Source organism: Aspergillus alliaceus, assembly GCF_009176365.1.
Source record: "Aspergillus alliaceus strain CBS 536.65 unplaced genomic scaffold BDW43scaffold_112, whole genome shotgun sequence".
Lineage (NCBI taxonomy): Eukaryota > Fungi > Ascomycota > Eurotiomycetes > Eurotiales > Aspergillaceae > Aspergillus > Aspergillus alliaceus.
The window spans coordinates 1-20,700 of NW_022474795.1; the positions used below are offsets into that span (position 1 = coordinate 1).

General features: G+C 44.7%; 5 protein-coding genes across 5 annotated transcripts; 2 read left to right on the plus strand and 3 right to left on the minus strand.

Moving 5' to 3' along the window:
• Positions 1–1,949: 1,949 nt before the first annotated feature.
• On the minus strand, positions 1,950–4,814 carry BDW43DRAFT_318228 (cytochrome P450; the record flags this gene model as incomplete). The annotated part of the gene is made up of 2 exons (XM_032048671.1): positions 1,950–4,322; positions 4,380–4,814. 2 exons carry the CDS (start codon positions 4,812–4,814, stop codon positions 1,950–1,952), a joined length of 2,808 nt encoding a protein of 935 aa, XP_031893777.1.
• Positions 4,815–8,507: 3,693 nt separating this feature from the next.
• Positions 8,508–9,856, plus strand: BDW43DRAFT_304983 (NAD(P)-binding protein; the record flags this gene model as incomplete). The annotated part of the gene is made up of 6 exons (XM_032045711.1): positions 8,508–8,630; positions 8,684–8,729; positions 8,759–9,014; positions 9,120–9,255; positions 9,456–9,531; positions 9,624–9,856. The coding sequence occupies 6 exons, from the start codon at positions 8,508–8,510 to the stop codon at positions 9,854–9,856; spliced, it is 870 nt and encodes a 289-aa protein (XP_031893778.1).
• Positions 9,857–10,693: 837 nt separating this feature from the next.
• BDW43DRAFT_317294 (uncharacterized protein) lies at positions 10,694–11,502 on the plus strand (the record flags this gene model as incomplete). Its single annotated transcript, XM_032048507.1, has 2 exons — positions 10,694–10,785; positions 11,295–11,502. The coding sequence occupies 2 exons, from the start codon at positions 10,694–10,696 to the stop codon at positions 11,500–11,502; spliced, it is 300 nt and encodes a 99-aa protein (XP_031893779.1).
• A 4,862-nt stretch (positions 11,503–16,364) lies between these two features.
• Positions 16,365–18,014, minus strand: BDW43DRAFT_295330 (RTA1 domain-containing protein). The gene is made up of 2 exons (XM_032044048.1): positions 16,808–18,014; positions 16,365–16,756 (listed from the first exon to the last, which is right to left on the minus strand). The coding sequence occupies exons 1-2, from the start codon at positions 17,490–17,492 to the stop codon at positions 16,668–16,670; spliced, it is 774 nt and encodes a 257-aa protein (XP_031893780.1). The 5' UTR covers positions 17,493–18,014; the 3' UTR covers positions 16,365–16,667.
• Positions 18,015–18,847: 833 nt separating this feature from the next.
• On the minus strand, positions 18,848–20,659 carry BDW43DRAFT_304985 (major facilitator superfamily domain-containing protein; the record flags this gene model as incomplete). The annotated part of the gene is made up of 5 exons (XM_032045712.1): positions 18,848–19,223; positions 19,297–19,709; positions 19,766–20,075; positions 20,160–20,411; positions 20,493–20,659. 5 exons carry the CDS (start codon positions 20,657–20,659, stop codon positions 18,848–18,850), a joined length of 1,518 nt encoding a protein of 505 aa, XP_031893781.1.
• Between the last annotated feature and the right edge of the window lie 41 nt (positions 20,660–20,700).

Consider the following 20,700-nt stretch of genomic DNA (forward strand, 5'->3'; position numbering starts at 1 on the left):
CGATATCCAACATCCGCAATTTGCGGACTTGGATGTGGTTCCTGTCAAGGATATCTACTATTCAGGGTAGAAGACCTGTCAACTAGGTAAGGATACGTAGGCTAGAAGGGAGAGAGGTCAAAGGCAGGCAGTAGATACTATTCAGACAGGAGATTGATTCTTGATCTCCTCCTACTACTAACTATTCGCTAATTTATAGCTGAAGACTCTGTACGTAAAGGGTTCAGATTTCCCGTTGAAAACCAAACCGTTGATGGCCTGATGTTCCTCATCGGTGGCCGATTGTCCATGCACCTGGGTCAGGGTATCCTGTACGGCCATCAGGCCGAATCACCATTCAATCTGTGACAGTTCCCACATCCAAGTCGTATGATATGCCGCAGCCTAGACACTATATACTCTAAATTATAAGATATATTTTCTTCTTTCTCTTTATCTGACCTTCTGTATTTATTTTTAACTTTCTGCAAAGGGAAGATCTTGGCGTCCACCTGTGGGCTGCTAGAACAGAGGCCGAGAAGTTATCAAACACCGATTAAGCTGCACGGTCCCGGATTCCACAACGAGGTGTGGGAGAAGTGGAGATCCAGTGAGCAACAGGAGATCCGACCCTCTAATATGGAAATTTGAGGCTAAGGGGCTGCTTCATGCGCGATGTGTGGAATGAGTGGATTTCTTCTTCGATTTACCCTTAGCAAAGCAGCTAAATTTATCGTACCTGGTTTGACTTTAAGGCAAATCTGAAATATCCACTAAGTGATGGCTGAGACCCGAATAGCACTATATCCATCGATAGGTCCACCAAAAACTGTCTTCGACGCAGAGGGTCGAATAATATTTGTCTATGATTTAGAACCGGGTGTTGGGATATCCCATGGGTGAACCACGTTATTTCGAGCAACATGTGCCATTCTTCTCGACCGGTTCAACAGCTGTGGTCCTGCAAAAACAGGAAACATTGACTGGAATATCAGCCACTGCGAGAGCAAGGTTCAGCTGCGGCTTGAGGAGTTTTGCTTCAGGATTGCGACCTAGCCGCACTAGACATTCATGATATCCCTTCAGAGCCCAGACATTATTAGCGTGCTGGTGGGCACGAGCAAGAGTGCTATTCAAGCCAAGGTCGTCACAGTAAATACCAACGGCTTCCTCAACGTGATTTTGCTCTAGAAGCAAAGCGGCATAGGTATGTCTAACAGTCTAACAAACTACATCCATCCCCAAAGCTCACTATACGCTAGCCCATCGTAGCGCTTGATTGCTTCGCGCAGTTGCGAAAATACAAGGTAATAAACACCTTTCCAGTAGTTTAGTTCACCGTCCAGCATCGCCTCCCCAACGGCCAAGATATCGACACATTTGTTGGGATAGTCATATCTGGTAGGAGAGACATGCTTGGGTGCCGTATGGAATAACTGACGTTCATTCTCGGCCTCTTCAATTCTTCCAGTGGCTGCATATGCAATACCCTTGGCATAGTAGATAGTGGCTATCGTCACACAGTATAGTGATTAGTCTTCAGGAAAAGAGAGGTGAATAATCTCATCCCACAACCCAAAAAGAACCATTACGTGGGCCCTAACAGCCATGAAAGCTTCAAGCCAGTCAGCTATAGAAGGTGACGTAACATAGAGATAATCCCTTGGCAGGGTGGCCTCCATGCGATCCACTGTTTCCAATGCAATATTCTCTTCCCCGCAAACATGGTAGCATAAATCAGAGAGTGATAATTGTGAAGGCGATATAGGGAATAGAAATTGCGGGCACCACCCCTCTCGACAAACTTTTCATCAAATTGTGGCACAGTAGTTGCTTGCAATAGATCGGCGGTAGTCTCCAATAGAGCATCCAGGTCCGACGACTACTACTACTACTACTACTACTCAATGATAAGAACACCCTAAACAGAAAAGCCTTAACCTCTCGGCGGCTATTTCCTCCACACTGTACTAATAAACATCACTAATATAACGAGAGGTCCTCACACTCTGCAGCCACGCCTCCGCCTCTTCATCGCTCTGGCCTGTTTCCTCCAGGTAAATTCTAATACATACATCTGCCACGCTTCTTCCCAGCCTAGCCGCGCTGCCGCATACAAAAATCCTTCCTCCTCTACGGAATAAATCGGAGACCTCCTGCCGATTCTCCCAAATAACGTCCTGAATATATTGCGGTGTCGAACCATCACTTGGCCTGCTGAATGCTAGCTTGACTACTACAATCCCCATATCTTCCCAGGAGCGGAGCTCATTCTTGTAGATAAAGTCCATGGGATCATTGCGACAACCGAAGAAGAGAATTGCAGGCGCCAATTCTTGAATCCCGTCTTCTGCGATCCTCGCACGTTCCTGAAGAAAGGCACGCATTGGTGCGATGCCTGTCCCCGCAGCCATCATCAGGATAGGGACATCTGGATCTACGGGCAGGCGGAAGCCAACACTAGTGGGGCGTGTGTAGCAGGAAATCTGGTCGCCGGCGCAGCGCGTGGCGAGATAATTGGACGCCACGCCGTTGAATGTCCCATGGCCCGAGCGGGCGGGGGAATGGTGGACATCGAATGTGATGGAAGCGACTTGGTAAGATGACCCAGTGGAATGGCGCGGAGACGAGGAGATAGAATATTGGCGGGGAGTAAGCGGTTGGAGCATATCAATGTAGGTGCCAAACGAGAGACCCGAAGGATACTCCTCGAGTACGTCAATGATGCTATAGCGCTTATCAAGCAGTGTAGGGTATATCTCCTCACTTTTGAGTTCCTCAAGAGCAGCCCTGTGCTCTTTAATAGTATTGGTGGTGAGCACTTCTATCTGACGCTTTGTAATAGGTGTGCCCAACTCGACCGCGTTTTGGAGGAACTCCATCACGGAGACTGGCTTTGTGGGCATAAACGTTTTCTTAGAGTTTTGTACGACCATGGTATCATGTTCACTGATTGAAAAATATCTCAGTACTCGGCGAGCAGTTTCTTCCGAATTCCTGGGCTGCACAACAAGGTAGTCGCCCGCTTGATATGTCTGGCCTTCGGGCAAACGAATGCTCATGTGTCTTTTTGCGAGACCTATCTCAGTTCCACAAAGCTGGTAGTTGTTGATAACTGTCCCAATGTTCACTATCTTGCCTCCCAGTATCTGAGGTAGCTCGCCAGGCCTAATTGCTACAGAAATCGATGGCGCTTCACCTTTGGCTCTGGTCTTGGGTCCTGCAAGCGCTTGGATGAGCTTCTCCGACCAGTCCTCCCAGGGGCCAATGATATCCTTTTTGACATCGGTAACGCCGATCTCGAGAATATGCGAAGCTCCAAGTCTGGCCATTGTTGAATCCACAAGTCTAGGGATACGATGATAGGTGTTAGGCCAGTCAGAATTCCCAACACCGAAAACGGCGTACTGAACACCGTTTAGCATGTCTTTCTCCTGAGCACGCTCCAGCCATTCAACAAACTCTTTCGCGTTATCAGGCGGATTTCCCTCAAATGAAGCAGTGATAACAATGACAGGTCGATCTGTAGGAAGGTTCTGAGTTGCGGCGTCTAGGGGCTTGGTGGTTACAACAAAGCCAAGACACATCAGTTTGTCCTCTAGGTCGAGAGCAAAGCTTTGACATGTGCCCGTATTGCCGCCAAAAAGTATAGTGATTGGAGATCGTGAGCTTTTTATCATATCCAGGTTAGGGGACCTGTTAATCCCTTTGCGTTCAGCCTCTACCACTCCGCCTCCAGGCACTCCAAAAAACGCGGGCTTGCCAGGTCTGCGATGAACTCTTATCTTGAAGCCTCTCGGCTTAATAGTAAGCGTCGATGCGACATCCAATTCATATGAGGGGTCAGCAAATTCTAGCTGGAACCGCTGGAGAACCAGAGCTGCGTTCATGAGCATCTCCTGCTCGGCAAAGCCGCGGCCAATACAGGCTCGCATGCCGTTGCCAAACGGCTTCCAAGAATTAGGAGGTAAAGAGGCAAACCCGCCATTGAGCATGCGCTCAGGTCGAAAAGTCTCCGCATCGTCGCCCCAAACGGCAGGGTCTGTATGTAATCCTTGCATGTTGCACTGCACCATTGTATTGGAGGAAATTTTGAAGCGTTCGCCAACCGTTGTATCGTTCTTTGGCTTAACAAAGAATGTAGGAATAGGACTACTGAGACGCAGAGTTTCTTTAATAGAAGCATCAATGTAGGTCAGCTTAGGCAGGTGATCAACATTCAGCACTGAACCTCCTACAACTTCATCAACTTCCTGCTGCGCCTTTTTTAGTGTCAGAGGATTCTTGAGCCAATTGTAATATAAGAAACACAGCGTAGCGCTGGTCGTTTCATGACCGGCAATCTGGAAAGATGATTAGCCACCAGCAAAAAGTATAGAGTAGCATATCGCCAATCCCACCAGAAAGGTGACCAGGTTAAACCGGATATTCTCATCGGAAAGTTTCTCGCCGGTCTCTGGATCGGCAACAGAAAGCATTGTGTTCAGTAAATCTTTATTTTCCGGCTGAGGATTGCGTTTCCGATCTGCAATAATCTCATCTGCTACAGCATGCATCTTGTGTATATCTTCCTGGCGCTCCTGCTCACTCCAAGCGAATACCTGATTGACGACTCCGAGACGGAAGGCTCGTTTGCCAGACTCTAGCAAGACACGGCCCATTTGCTCGGCAAATAGGTGCATATGTTCACTGTAGAATTCGTTGAATCGATAACTAAAAGCACACAAGCCAATCGTGTCAAACGCCAGTCGTGTGAGATCATCAGCCATATCAATCTCATGCTGTGGTCCAAGTCTGTCCCACTTGAGCACCAGCTGTGAGGAAATATCATACATGCCATCGAACATCCTGCGGATCCCGAGCGGACTAAATGCTGGAACGAGGAGGCGATGCGCCTTCCACCAATTCGGCTCCGAAGGGTACTTTTGTTTTTGAAGTTGTACTATTAGCACCTATAATCACCACTATCTACTGTCAACACGTCTGGTGCTTACCGCTGTAAATAGTCCATCTCCAATAAGTGCTCGAAGCTCGATGAGGACCGCATTCGGAATTTTTTCAAATCGAGTCTCATCACACATCTCATTCACGTACTTCTGTGAAGAGAACACCACAGTATTATCCGACAGGTCCAATTTCATAATTGGGCCGCAGTCGTCCGCCAATTTCCAGATAGACTTCGAAGGAAAGCTTGGGTCCATTTCAGGAACATGTCCAAACAGGCCGAAAAATTGCTTTGGGGGGGAAGGTATCTCGTTCAGTCGAGAAGGCTGGATACCATGGCTAACAGGGCAAGTCATCTTCAACCGAATTAATTAACTCAACTCAATGAAAAAGATAAATTGAAGTGGCTTCTTTCTTGTGGCTGCTTGCTGAAAGAGCTCAATTCAAAGGCTTTTCAGCAGTCGGACGTAGCTATTGTTTGTTCTTGACCTCAGTCGAGTCCAAAATTGCCAGTAGATCATCACTATATATACTTCGGAACATGAATACGTGGCTAGACTGAGCATATACCTAGCCCATATCAATACCTGAGGTGACAGGAGGCAGAAATCCGCCTTTAACTTTAAAGAGTTTAGTCCGATGTTTCATCAGGGCTCCCGTCTGGTGGCGAATGATTAACAGAAACAGGCTCTGGATAGTCCACTACCTCTTCCAGTGGATCAGCCGGAAGACGGATGATGGTAAAAGCTCTAATTCCGAAGCCGTCTCATCCGTTGTGCATATTGCTAACCTTATTAACCATCATATACCGCTATTGTAGGATTCTATTTCGCCCGTCATCCATTCGGATTCTCTTTAGAATACCGTCAGCGCCTATATCGACCACCACGTCATAGACCGGCAAATACTTTCACCTACTCCAAAAGGAGCATACTGTGTTCGACCAAAAGTCCTACACCCGGCACGGAGTTTCAAACTTGAGTTGGTTTTCCTTCCCTGAACGGTGTCCACTTCGGAGCTTCCGGAGATGCCCACACTCAGATCAATTGATATCTGCTGAGCAGAATCATTTACCACCAATTATTCTGGATTACGTCTGCACAACTGTTTACAGTCAGACAGATAGCCCGTTTCATTGCTAGCAAATATTATTCAAAGTTGGATTTTCTGAAAGTGGTCCATTCTTCCTCCGCAAGTACAGCGTATAGTGTGCTTTTCTTTTTATCATGAGGTGATATGTACGTATACAGAATGTGTATGAAGGTACCTATTAGGCCATCTTAACTGATTATGTAATGCCAGATCGCAACCACTACATTTTGTAGGTTTTCGTGACAGCCGAGATACTGGTTCTTGCAATTCTCTTGCTCAGGCATCTATGAGGCTTGCCCCTTCATTGATATACTGTCGTGGTACATCTTTCTACCTTTTTGACGCTTATGCTCTTAACAAACTGACTGGTTTCGGATCCCAGTAGAATCGCATGGTGCAGGTAATTTCACCGCTCTTAATCATTTTAATCAACGGCCTGTACTATCTCTGAGCAGGCGTCAGAGGAGAACTGATGTCAGCCAATAAACCAGCGATGCGCCTCGGAGACACATACGGATAAATGATGGCCCGGTCCGAGCATATCGGTGGGCATGCTGGAATATATCCGAGGGCATGTTAAAGCATGTCGAAGGACATGACGGGAGGAATATATAGGGACTGCCATTACCTGTACTTCTACCTACTATGTCTTATCAACAGAGCAAAAACTAGCCTACCTTCCAACCTATACCCTAATTGTTGCATTTCTACCCTAGACTCCCACTCGAATCTATCAATAATAGCCATAAGCCCCACGTCTTGTGAAGGATCAGAATGCCTTCTCTGACATGAGGGTCCTTCATGAAGGCAGCAATTACCGCTTCTCCCTGGTTAACCGCAACAGCATCTCAATCAGAGGCTATCGCTTTAATAAACTAAAAAATTCTATCTTTGTCTGTTCGTTAACTGCCAGAGACACACTACAGAGGCCCCTTATCTTTTCTTGCACGGTTACTATAGCCGCAGTTCAGTTACCTTTTATTTCCCACTAACTCTCTATATAATTAGTGAAGGGATTGTCTTATACCCTCCTACTTCAATTATATTCACTGGAGATTATCTAGCTTTTTACGCTTGAATAGACGGTGGCATAAAATACCTTTATATTTTCTCTATTTATTCCTTTCTCTCTCCTAATAATAGTCTGAAGAAAAGCCAGTACGAAGGCTCTTCTTCTTTTACTTTATCTTAGTACGCAATACTATTTAAGCACTTTTATATTATTCTTAAGACCTTATAAGGAAGGAATTATTGATCCAGTCTATTTATATACTGCTGTCCATACGCCTTATATATATAGGCTATAGAATCCCGCTCCTAACTTTCTCACTTATGGTTACTAATAAGAAGTTCTAAGCTTCTATAGTTTCCTTTCTCCCCGGTACCGCTTCTTCTCCAGCTTAATCTTTTAATATAGTTACGGTTAGTGCTAACTATGTTAGAAAGATCTCCTACTAGCAGGTTAGCCAGTGATCAAGGATAACTAATAACTAGTATAATAATATGTTGACGAGAGCAAGGCGCGAAAATGCCACAAATAGATTAATCAGGGGCGACAAACACCAGCCCAAGTACGTCGGGCCAAGTACGTATAATATCTCAGTTCGATGTCTCGGCTAACTAACTATCCGTTCATATAAACCTATTCCTAAGCGTGTATTTAAAGTAACATTAGCAGAAACATGGAACAAGGTGCAATTACTAAAGCTCCGAGAGAACGGAGAGTCCACAATGTAATATTACTGCAACCAAGTATTGGAAACAGTTTACATGAAGGGAAAGTGAGCTTACTGATAGGCTAAGCAGCCTAAGCTATTATATTCCTTTGATTTACAAGTTACTAAGCCCGGCGAAGCTGGTAATTATTGTATCGGCGTCTCGGCCAGCATATTTTCCAGTACATGTAAACTTGTTCCCAAGCGTGCATTAGCGGGACCACATAGTAAGTTAGAAATACTAAAGCTCTGAATACAGAGAGACATTATGCAGCGCTACTGCATGATCTACACAGACACTTCCAATTATAGCCTAGGAAGAAGCTTAGACAGTAAGCTGGCTAAGACATCGATGACCTCTATCAGCTGTATTGGCAGCACAATACAACAGATAATAAAACTTGGAGGATCCGGTAATTATGGAAACGGTGTCTTGGCCAGCCCAACGGCAATAAGAACTTAAGTGCTTATATCCGGTGTACAGCTGCACACACCACGTCTCAAAAACGATTTACAGAGCGGACTAAGGCTCGACCCGATCCATGACGCATGAGCGGCTTCTTGGCGGGCAGGCCGCCTTTGCATTTCCCTACGAAAAGAACCTCGCCGCCCACCTTTTGTTTTTCTGGCAAGAATAATTCCACGCAATTCAAACGTCAGTTAAAAGTATACTAATGTCTATACTATACCTGTCTAGCAAGAATCACTGATGAAGCATGAGTTATGATCGTTTCTTTAACAAAGTAGCAACACAGATCTCAGCTTAGAATCTTGCTTATGGCTGTTCGAGAGACTAAAAAATCCTTCGCCGACATCAGCTCCGGAATGGCAGGGTTTGTGACTGCGTACCTTGTACAGAACGACTGCAAACAGAGATATGATATGGAAGTGTTTGAAATGGTAAATAAAATCCTCAATCGTCCTCGCCACTGTTGAACTAACATATTCTGCAGCAAGACCGATTGTCTCTAGATTCAGCCTTATGCTTTATAACACCAGGTAATGGCTGCATACATTATTTTATCGAGTTGATATACTAATGCGCGCATTTGACGATGGCTTTCACAATACCTTAAAGCGGATGTATGATCATCTTGATATCAAATATACATCAGCAAAGTTTATATATCCAATATCTACGGTTTCCACCACTGATGGAAAGAAGATGTCTCCCCATTTCATACACTCATCTAGCAATCACCAAGTACCGCTAATCCGACCGGAAAATTGTGGCTACGTGGAATGGATATTACGGACGCTGTATCTGGTTGTGTGCTATTTTTGGTTCATGGCCTGCTGTTTCTTCAATCCCAAGCCTGCCACCGTCTCCAATGAGGATGAATCGCTTCAACAATATCATGACTGAATCCGATTGCTATGTTACTTTAGCAAGAACTATCTATTGCTGCTAATATTAAGTATAGCAATTTGCTTCTACAATAAGCTTCTTAAGTTTCCGGCAATTGATGCTGTTGACTACGCGAGGAGAACCTATTGTCAGCCACATTATATAGTTATTGGAGGCGTTTAGAATATCCAGACCAAAATTATGAGTAAACAATCTATAATATTCAGTGCAACAGTCACTGGAGCTAAAAGTGTTGGCTCCAAAGTCTAGGTCACATAGACTAACTTGAAAAGCAAGAAGGTTTATTCTAGACAATTTAATCATGTTATATTGACAGTTCCCTGAATGTGGTTAGTACTATATACAAACCTCTACAGGAAGTCCTAAGTTCAATACCTGTAATTCATGGCGAGTCATTTATCCACCGCGATAGATCCACTATCCCATATTACAGTTAGTCACTAAGGAGAAGGTTTTCTATGAAGGCCCAGTAATCTCTTAGCCCACTTAAATACTCCATATCTGCTCCAATTCATTCGCGATAGAGTTTATATATAAGTATCCCAGTTCAGTCCTAGTAAAGAGTTTTCCAATTACCTCAATAGATCCAGCCAAGGTTATCCATCGCGCGCGGCTTACCCGCGTTCTACAAATACTGAAGAGCAGGAAGATTATCAATAAGATATTTTCAGAGAAGTCCAAGTTTGTATTTCCAGGAAACATAAAGATCTGGCACAATAAAATTAGAAATATCTGGCTCGGCGCTGCTTGGTGCTAGGACGGAATAGTACTGCTTGAGAGATATATTATATCCGCTGTGAATGTTGCAGCCAGCCTGGATGTTGATATTCCGGGCTAACAAGGAAATAATATACACGGAATATAGAATATAGCTTTAAGTACCTTTGTTAGATTGAGAACATGGTGTATATATAGACAAGCCCACCAGTTAGTAGTCAGTGTCTTACAGGTAATTTCAGTTCATGAAATGCCGGCATCTGTCATGCCTGGCATAGTATCTGTGTAATTAGCTTAACTCTACTGTTGGCACTATGAATACGCGCTCTCTAGGCCATAACTGGGTGTTTGCCTAAAGAGCTAGGCTCCTCAGTACAAGCGTAAATACAACAAATCTAATAATACCTTGAAAGGAATGACTATGCCTATTAAATATGAACACTGAGATCTATACTGCTACCTTAAACTGTCTAAGCTCTCTGATCTTGGGCCATTGATTGAAGGCCTTTGCAGTTTCCCTAAATTTGCCTGTCTTAGTAAAGCCAGCTCTTACGCTTCTGGATATTATTTAAAGGCCACGTTTCATGTGAACAACAGTGACAATGTAAAATGTCTCCTTCATAACGTCTGGTACTTATGGGCCGCTCCAGTCATGCTAGTTCTATGCCAGCTACATATAAAATATTCTGAATGTTGTGCTGTGCCATGTCTGGGGGTTGAGACCTAGAGCAAATTTAAGGCGCTGCATCCTTGGCATACAACCTGTGACTAATAATGTGATCCTACTCAGCAAGCGCGTGATTATTCTGATGCATTTGACTTCGCTGCGTCTTTGCCAGAGGTGGATCGGAGCAAAATTATCTTTTGGGGCTCAAGCATGTCAGGTTCGGCCGCTATCTATGCTGCTGCCTTTGATAAGCGTGCCAGAGCTGCTGTTCCAAGTTCCTTTTGTATCGGAGGAGGTCAAAAGTGAGCTTTTTTTCCAAGCATATTGCAACTTTGTATGAGGAACGATGCAATATCAAAGCTGGGAAACCTGGCGCCGTAGTGCAGGTCTTTGCCCAAAACTCCAAGGATGCGAAAAGCTCGGACTGCACAACCATGGTCAATGAACCCGGAATCATCCCATTCCTTGAGGAGCTGGAACGCCGCAACATTCACTGGGAAGGCGCGGTTACTGCACAGACAATTTTCAATATGTCAACCAAAATAACAACTATCTCGGAGATGACAAGATATCTGATTAGTCAGCCATCACCATGACGATATAAGATTTCTATCAATTTCTGTGATTCTATCTATATGACAATTTTTCCTATTTTGCCTATTTGTATACGTGGCCAAAATGCTCAGTGATTAGTATTTAGTTGCCCAGCTTGCTCTACTTACGGAAGAACAGACCCTCACGGATTGATTTCTTTGGCCATAGAATTACTAGTGTATTCTGAATACTATTTATGCTGACGCAATATCATCAGTTGCGAGCCAATGGCTTTCATCGATAGGATTGCCCCGACTCTATTCCTTATGGTTGTCTCAGACAATGATGTGGAGGCTGTCACCGCTGCTCAGCTCAGGCATACGCATCAGCGTACGAGCCCAAGCGCATTGCTGTCCTATGTGATGCAGACCATTTCAAGCCTTACTTTGGCCCTACCTTTGAGGAAAACATCAATGCCCAACTAAGCTTCCTCAATGAAGTTTTGGGAAAGCACTAGAAGAGAGGCTCCTGCCAAGATTAGCTTATGATATACATGCCATCCAGAATTTGGATTTCAGAATTGCTAGTAGGATGGATTTGTTTATTATGATCATGTCATATCTTGCGTCTCTTTCAAATGTAGATATTAATGTCCACTTAATCTTCAATCCTTTGCTTTGTAGCTAACGTGATCCCCGACCGAGCGCCGCACCTCACGCGTTTCTCGCTCGGTTCAACCACTTACTATGCTACAAAAAGCGCGTACAAGTTCAAATATTTCAGCTGAGAAGGACGGAAGGATCTTGCTTGCAGTTCCCGTTATTAGAAAGCAAGAAATAGAGTCAATCTGTGAGGCTGCACGCCACATTTAATGTCTCTGATAGAAAGATAGGTCGTCGTTTAAATGCCACTCTATCACGCACTGAAAAACGCGCAAATTGTTATAGATTGAGTGAGATACAAAAGAGTTCACTTGTGCAATGGATATTATCTATGGATGAACGTGGAGCAGCTCCCCAGCCATCTCAGGTCCAAAATATGGCCAATACGGGTTTTGATCCTCAAAATCCTCCTGAGGATGTAGGTGGTATGTTATGACTCTATTTCGTACAATTTATTTTGATCTCCGAGCATGAGTCCAAGCCCATATTCAGTAAGGATCTAAGCCAGAACTTACTTTATCTAGCCGACCAACTGGAGGTTTTAATTGACAGCCTGTATCTAATAAAATTATCCAAGAGATTGAGGTGGAGTATGATTATTAGGGATAATTAAGAGACTAGCTAAATTAGCTTTATTTGAAAGAATTTACTACACTATAAATTGTCTTTATATATCTTTCATTTTTTGTACAAAGCTGAAATAACTGAAAAACCGAAAAAACTCTTTCATGGCTTCCTGGACACCTTTTTGCCTAAATTCGGGCCGTCCACATGGTGATGCTTTAACCTGTGGCTCTTGTCTAGTCCAAAGAAGTTCTATATCTCGTACGATAGATAATGAAGTTATTGATCTTATTTAGTCCTCTTCTCCATGTTCTCCCAGCGGAGTTACAGTCTTTGCCTCTCCACAAAACAAGCCTCGATTTTCCTGTTTTAATTGTACAGAATGTGCAGAAAGGCTTCGTCAAGATGCAATTACTTATACAAAGGAAGATCATAATAGCTTACTAATAGCTATTACTGGAACTGCCTATTGTCATCTACTAAGGCAGCAACGGAAGAATGTTGTCCTTGTGCCTTTTTCTTGCACACACACACACCAATAGGTAAGTTTAAGGTTTAACCTTAAATCTTATTAATCAAATCAATCTTAATTTATGATATTTATAGCCCGAGTTCCTGTTAAATTCTTCCCTCGTACAATTAACTTCTTCGACGATTTCATTACAAATAATCTTCTGCCTGAAATTTGCCCTGGAATATTTGTATGAAGTCCAACAGATCAGCTACATCTTGCCACATATCTTTATAAAATGGAGCCAGTCTACATTGCAGCAGCTGGCTACCACCTTGGAATATGGATACAAAAGTGAGACAGTTCGTGGAAAACGCTGCCAGTGACAAGATCACGAAATTCAACAGGCTCACATAAAGGGAATGGTGTCTCCGAGGACCATGATATGCAAACAATACAGCGTTGGAATTGTGCTACATAAGATATATTGACAGACTCGCTAGCCAGAGGCCACATAGAAAATTTATCAAAATAGTACAATCATGCAGTCAGGTTCCCCTATTCGCTCTATATGCATATTGCACTTTGATGAAATCCCCAGTTTATCCTTCTCGCAGCTGGTAGGTTGTCCCATTTGTTGCGTGCTGCGTTGATGTCAATCCACTACAAATTGGTACGCGAGGAAAGTCTAGGCGATAGGCGAAAAGTACAACCTATGCAAGGATGGATCAAAGTCTGCCTCCGCGATACTAGCGAGCCCGAGATTCGATATAAGCAATATTATTATTATTATTATTATTATTAATCAAGTTTAACGTCCGTATCGAGCCGTTGGCTATGACAGACACATGTGCCTAGGCAGTGGCCTAGGCCACTGCCTCTAAATGGTCCCTAGGGGCTCTATCAGCCCCTCTCTATCATTTCTGTGCTCATTCTAAACCTTTTCCTCGCCCGAGCCGCCTATTCTGCGCCAGAGCCTTTGGGCTATGCCCTCCTCAGTGTTCATTACTTGTTGGGCATTATCTAGGCATGCCTAGATTGCCCTTTCTATATCCTTCTCCTCTACTTTCTGCTTCCTCCACTAGCTCCAGATCCCAAAGGTTATCCCTAGAGGCTCTTTCTATCTCCCTACCTTCTGATTTGATGTGGACCCGGGGGACAGCGCGAGGCTTGGTGACTATGGCAGCGGATAAACGATAGTCTATGTAAGGCACGGGAGTAGTACGTATGCACTCCTGCAGCCTGGATCGGCTGCACTAGGTTTCACACTCGGGCTCCGTATCGGCCTTCCAAGTATGGCCGTAGAATCAAAATTGATGGTTGGCGAGATGAGCTTACTGTCCAGGCCGTCATCTGTGGCTGCATTCGAGGTTGTATAATAACCTGCGCATATTTCTACAAGCCAGAAGGCAAAGCAACAAGGATTGAATAGATCTCCCTGTCTCACTGCTCAATGGCATATCTAACGAACCGGCGAACCCGCAAAGGCATCAAGCCCTTGGACAGCCTAGGTAATGGATTTCCTCTGCCACTTCTTGGCTTTCCCCTTCCGTTTTAGTGCTCACCCCTCGCCGCTTTTTGCTCACTGAGTACATCTGAGCACGTCACTGAGTGTGGTTGCAGACTGATGGTTCTTACATAAGCTCACTGGTCGAATCAGTGAGCGATCAGGGAGAGAGCACTGGACTTAGCCCCTGTGGGTCCGTAACAGTATAGTCTATTATACTTTAACGTAACCGGTAAGCGACCCGCACCTGTAAGCAACCCGCACCCCAACCGCCACATAAAATATTAAAATGACCAAAACACCATGAATTTAGACTTCTATATAAAAATAAGTATTTCTATTGATTCGGGCAGTGAGTGATTTTATGACCCTGTACACCACAGCCAGAACATTTAGGTGGGGCGCGCCTAGGAGCTGATTCAGTAGGCAGAGCCCTATCTGCCTGTATGGCTTCATCTGCTTGATTTCGGCGCTCTATAAGAATTCGGGCTTCAGATACTGATATACCTTCCTTAAAAGTAATCTGTTTAATAAAGTGCTTTTGCTTTTTAATCTATCTTTTATTTTCAGCCTGACTTTGCTTAAGTTAGTGCTTCAATATTATTGCATTATGGAAAGCTTGTTCAGCGCCTTTTATTATTTAATTTAGGTAAGTTTTAATAGGCGAATCAGGACTGCAATACCAATTCTTAAGCAGTTTTTTAAAGCTAGATTCCGACTTCTCTAGCTGCTTGACTGTATAAGATATTTTAGGCGCTAAGCTGCCCTGGCTGCTGGGTCTACTACCCGGAGGTATAGAAGTCTTAAGCTGAACTGTCAGCTGAGATAGAACGCACTCAGGAGATAGAGGAACTAGGCTAGTAGCTCTAAAAGTACTATAAATATTACTGCTAGTAAAGGCCTCTATATAGGCCTCAGAATATATATTCAGAAAATTAAGTTTATTAATATAATTAAGTCCGCAGTGTATTTTAGATTAAACTAGATCTCTATACATGTGTTTTAAAGATAAGAAAACAGTAATATCAAGCAGTTAAAGCTTATAAGAAGTATATACAGGCATATAGATTAGTATAATATCATTTTCTGCATAGATCAGATTAAATTAAGGCATTAGATAACTATTATAACTATCTAGAATAAGTAAACAGTATTTTCTCACAGATCAGCCAGTAGTAAGAGATATAAAATAATTCTATAGCTAATATAGGCTAATATTATTACTTATCCAGCTATTAAAACTAATCTTAATTCTCTAATTAGAAGAAACCTTATTATCCTTATACCAAGCCTCCATATGTATCTTGCCTTTAAAAATAATACAGGGAGGTAGAGTCTATCCATTAGAATATATATATTCTATAGCAGTAACCCATTCCCGGTTTTCTGGCTGCAATAAAAATAGCTTGCCTGGCATATCAGACCTAGTAATAACTTTGGCTGCAGCTATCAGGCCCATTATAAATCCCATTTCATTAAAATTGTAGATATTCCTTGAAGCTATGCTATACTTCTGAATAGCTTTATTTACCTGCTCAAACCAAGCATCTAGGACCTTAGGATCCTCTACTTTATCACGCTGATAGTTATAGCGACGTGCAAAGCAGGTTTTAAGCTCAGGTATACGCCTGGTAAAGTTGTATACCCATTTCTCTCCTACAGTAGTAGGGGGAGAAGTAGTATCACACTTTAAAAGCAGGATATTGGCCATTTCTCGTACGTATATAGGCCGAGGAGATGCTCCACATTTATCTAGTGATAGAATCTATTCTTTAAGCGATTCCTCTTCACTAGAAGTCAATTTATGAGTATTGACACGAGTATTACCTTTAAAAGAGACTCCTTTTAGGCGATCACGTAGGGTAGAAAAAGGTATATTAAATGTCTGAGCTGTCTTCTTAACACCATAAATTTCATTATTTTTTAAAGCCGATATAGCCAGTAGGATCCTGCCTTCCTCCTCAACACGTGATTTTGAGGATTTAGGCATTTTTGGTGGTATGGCTGATGTTTGAATCACTTAAGAAATTGAGGCGCGTAGAAAACGCGGTTGGGGTGCGGGTTGCTTACAGGTGCGGGTCGCTTACCGGTTACGTTAAAAATTACTAATTATCTAATTATCTTAATCCTAAAGTATAACTTACTAATTAGTAGGGACTTTAATATATAATATAAAGAAGTATTCTCTTTCTACAAGTAAGATTCCCTTTCTATCCAAAAGGTATCCCTTTTCTATACAAGCATTTCCCTTTCCTCCCTTTCCTTTGGAGAGATACTTGTCCTGTAACTCCTAATGTTGTAACCTATCACATGATTCATCCTGTTGCCCTAGACCTTGTAAAACCCCTATCACTTCTTATCCAAGTTGATTGGGTCTCCTTTCTCTGTTCTATCAACTCTTCATAGTGGGTCCGTAACAGAGAGCTTCGCCCAAACGTCCTTCATGAGGTCACCTTATAACACTTTTTACGGCTTGTGCTCGGAGCTGGGTTCGTGTTCAATATTGTGACCATAGGTTGTATAGGCCTCCTGAGTGCGGTTCTGGAATACGAAGCCTGCAACTGTTATTACGGACAAGAATTTCCCTACATGGGACAGAATCGTACCTGGTTGAGCAATATTTAAGGCGAACACTGCCAGGATCACCATTACCGACTCTAGCCCAATAAACAGACCCTCCTCGTGGAAGATTGACCCACTGTATCCTTGACTGAGCTCGGCAATACGGTAGCAGCAACGGATAAGGATAAAGAGAATAGATGCAGAGAAGAAAACGCCAAAGATCCCGAGGCGCGTCGAGAGGATCTGGCGTTGATCCACTTGCTGAGACTTACGGTACGATATGTAGCGGAAGAGGTAGTCTAACGCCATAGCGGTGAAGACAGAAAGAGTGAAGACCTGGAACACCAGACCTGCAAGCGTGATGTACTCGCCCGATTTGTCACTTCCCACTGAACTCGATGATAACGCGCCGCCCACGGCCTGCAAGACCAAACTAACGATATCGCACGGCACAAACACCCACACGTATACCTTGACCGGAAACCTGCAAGCTTCGGGGCCCAAAAAATTCGAGACCTTGGCGAGCGAGACGTAGATGGCGGCGGCGAAGAAGACGGGCGAGATTGTAATGCAGCAGATCTCGATGATGAAGCCGTTAAAGGAGAAGGGGTTCTGGTATAGCAAAACGCGCCCGCCGTAACCGATCATCTCGCCGATGCAGCCGAGCGCCAGCATGCTAGCGAAGAACCAGGTGTGGTAGCGGATGCCCTGGGCCAGGTGGATGAGCATGGAGACGCCGAAGAGGGCGATGAAGGCGATTTGCACACCTAGGGTGGGCCGGTAGCCCTGGAGGGAGGCTTCGACGGGGCATAGGGCGAGGGTGCAATTGGCGTCGGGCCGAAGGAGACCAAGTACTGGGAGGAATCATTTTGGCCGGCTGCTTCGGGGGACGACATTGTGGTAATAAGAGGGGGGGGGGTCGAAGATGCGTTGAGTCGAGGGCGGAATGGACGAGTCTCGGCTTAGGGTTAGGAAGTGTCGGAGTGACAGAGGTTAAAAAGGCGGAGAAGGATGGCAAACTGGCTTGATTTCGTGGTAGAGCAAACTCGGCCAGAGAAAGTAGATCAATGAAGAGTGAGTGGATGCCAGAGTGTTGTGAGCTGAGATAAAAAACCAGACTATGGTTCAAAAGGAGGATGCGAGTGTAGTCTTAGTAGATCAAACAAAGCTGATGCCTGCCGCACAACACGTCGTGTCGCGGCGATCGGTAATTAAGTGTTAATAGCGCCGAGAGGGGCGCAGGAGGAATACAAAGAAGCACAGACTGTTATTGGTCGAAAATCCGCCGATGCTAATGCACCATTGCACTATTTTAGGAACTCTCAGCCGACGACGCATGGCCTCCACCCAGATTGATAAGGAGGAATACACCGAAAGAGTAAGGGAATGGGAAGCTGGGAAGCCTCATAAGGTAGAGGTCAAGGTTCAGGGGTAATTCAATGATCCAGAAGTACTACGTAGATAACCTTCTACCTATAAACGTCGAAGCTGTTAAACCTATACGGCTTATTGACGATAGATCATGGCTTTTACAAGAGGATGGGGACCCTTCCCATGGGATAAGGAAATATGGACTAACACAAGAGCACAAGAAGGCCCACAATATCTAAAACCTATGGGACCATCCTGCCCCGAGTCCGGATCTTGATCCTGTTGAAGGTATTTGGGCTATTGTAAAGCAACGCTTACGCCGAAGAATCTTCGATTCCGAAGAAGAGATGAAAGAGGCTCTACAAGAGGAATGGGACAAAATCGCGCAAGAGGAGATACAGCACCGGATTACTGATATGAATAGAAAGATGCGCAGAACTTGCACAATCGAATGGAGGTCCTCTTCGAGGTATATAAGTGGTAGTTCAGGTTTCTTACAGATTTAGCCTATTGCACAGTGACGCTGGACCTGATAATGCGGTCGATAAGTTTAATCGCTTGCGATATTTCCGAGCAATCTCCTTTGGCAATTTGTTTCCTCTTCCAACTTCAAGATAGTACAAATCATGCGCATTCTTGTCGAATGCCAAAAAGCAGAAGATGCGTCACCAGCGTTGGTGAGGTATCGCACTCCTCCAAGTTGTGGAGTGTTTTCAAGTCATCTCAGCGATTTCTGGCTCAGTGACCCGCGGCTTTTCATGCACCAATCGATTTGCCTCTTCCACCCCCAAACCTGTCTTGTGTTCAACATGCTCATCGGAAAGTTTCTCGATTCCAACGAGGAAAGATGCAATGAGTCCAATTCCGGAAAGAACGACGAAGAAGATCCACATATCGGCAAGACTGTCCTTTACAAGCAACCTAAAAATGTTCTGCTGGGCCAGAGTGAGCTGTGCAACGAGTTCCACAGATCCAGCTGCGCCATTCCGTGCAATTGCTTCCGCCATCGTAGGGCTGACTCCAGAAACAATGAGACGACCGCTTTGTGCCGAGAGTCGATTTTTAAGAATGACGCCGCCCAGGACGATGCTGAAGGCGGGCGCTGAGTGCGCGGATTGCACTGGCCGCGGAGACGGCGACGCCCGCGTCGGCGGGCGGAAACCTTGCTTGCAGGGCAATGGTCGGTGCCTGAAAGTTGGGACCCAGGCCGACGGCGATAATCAGTTGATAGATGATGATCTTTGGCCAATTGATTACTGCACCGAAATCGATCAACAGACCGGTGCCCAGAGTGGAGATAGCCATACCTGCAATGATCATGTATAAGTACTTTCCCGTCTTCCGCATATAAAGACCTGTCCCGATGGTGAAGAAAGACAGGGGAATGGCGAGAGGAAGGGACCAGACCGCCGAGTCAATTGGTGTTGCTCCAACAACTACCTGGAAGTAGAATGGGACAAAGTAGGCCGTGCTGTACAAAAGGAATCCGTGCGTGAGATCCACCACGAAAAGGGCGATAATAGGGCGAGTCGTGAACAGTCGTAGAGGGAGCACCGGATAACGGGCCAGCTTCCACTCGATGCCAACAAAGATAACACAAACCAACACGCCGAAAAGTATCAACACATGACAATGGCAGAGCTCCAAGGATATACCTCCCTGCCATACTGGAGGCCCAGGAGAAGCATAAGGACCGAACCTGTAATAGCAATCGATCCCAGCCAATCAACAGCCATTAAGCCTTTGATAATTTCGGTACGGGGATCGTGAACGTGGAGGAAAAAGAGCAGGAGGGCAAAAGCGATTCCCTGAAACGGTAGGTTGATGTAGAAGCACCATCTCCAGCCGATATTTTCCGCAAGTGCTCCTCCTATGAGAGGATCGGAAGATATTGCGATGCCATATACCCCACCGAGAATGCCAAAATATAGTCCGCGTTCTCTGGGAAGTGGATCAGCGCATTCTAGGGAGCAGTCTTTGGAGGCATAAAGTAATTTCATAGCTGGAATTCACAATGTCACTTACCTTGGACTGACGAGATCTCCTATTAGAATCGTCACGATGAGCATCACGCCGCCGGCTCCAGCACCTTGAATAGCACGCCCAGCAATAAGCACGGTAATGCTATTTGCTACGGCACAAATCAAGCTTCCAATGAAAAAGACGAACGTTGCCTGTAACACAATTGGCTTGCGTCCAAAAATGTCGCTCACCTTGCCCCAAAACGGAGCCAAAGCGGACTGGGTTACGAGGTAAGACAAACCAACCCATGAGTAGCTGATTTAAGAAGCCTTGAAGTGCCCAGAAATTGTCGGTAAGGTGGTTGTGACGAGGGAGATGTCAAGAATAGCAAGGAACGACGCGATGCAGAGTGCAATCATGATAGGGATCATGTTTCTGCGTGGCGTGTAGTCCCCGCCCTCATCTTGTGATTGAATTTCCGCATTTTCAGACTGAGTCTCAGTAGTTTCTGGTTGTTGCATCGTCCTCTCAGGTTCTGAGTTGCTCGACACAGCTGGATCCATGTCAAAGCGCCGCAATATAGTTTGGGGCAATAACGAGGAAG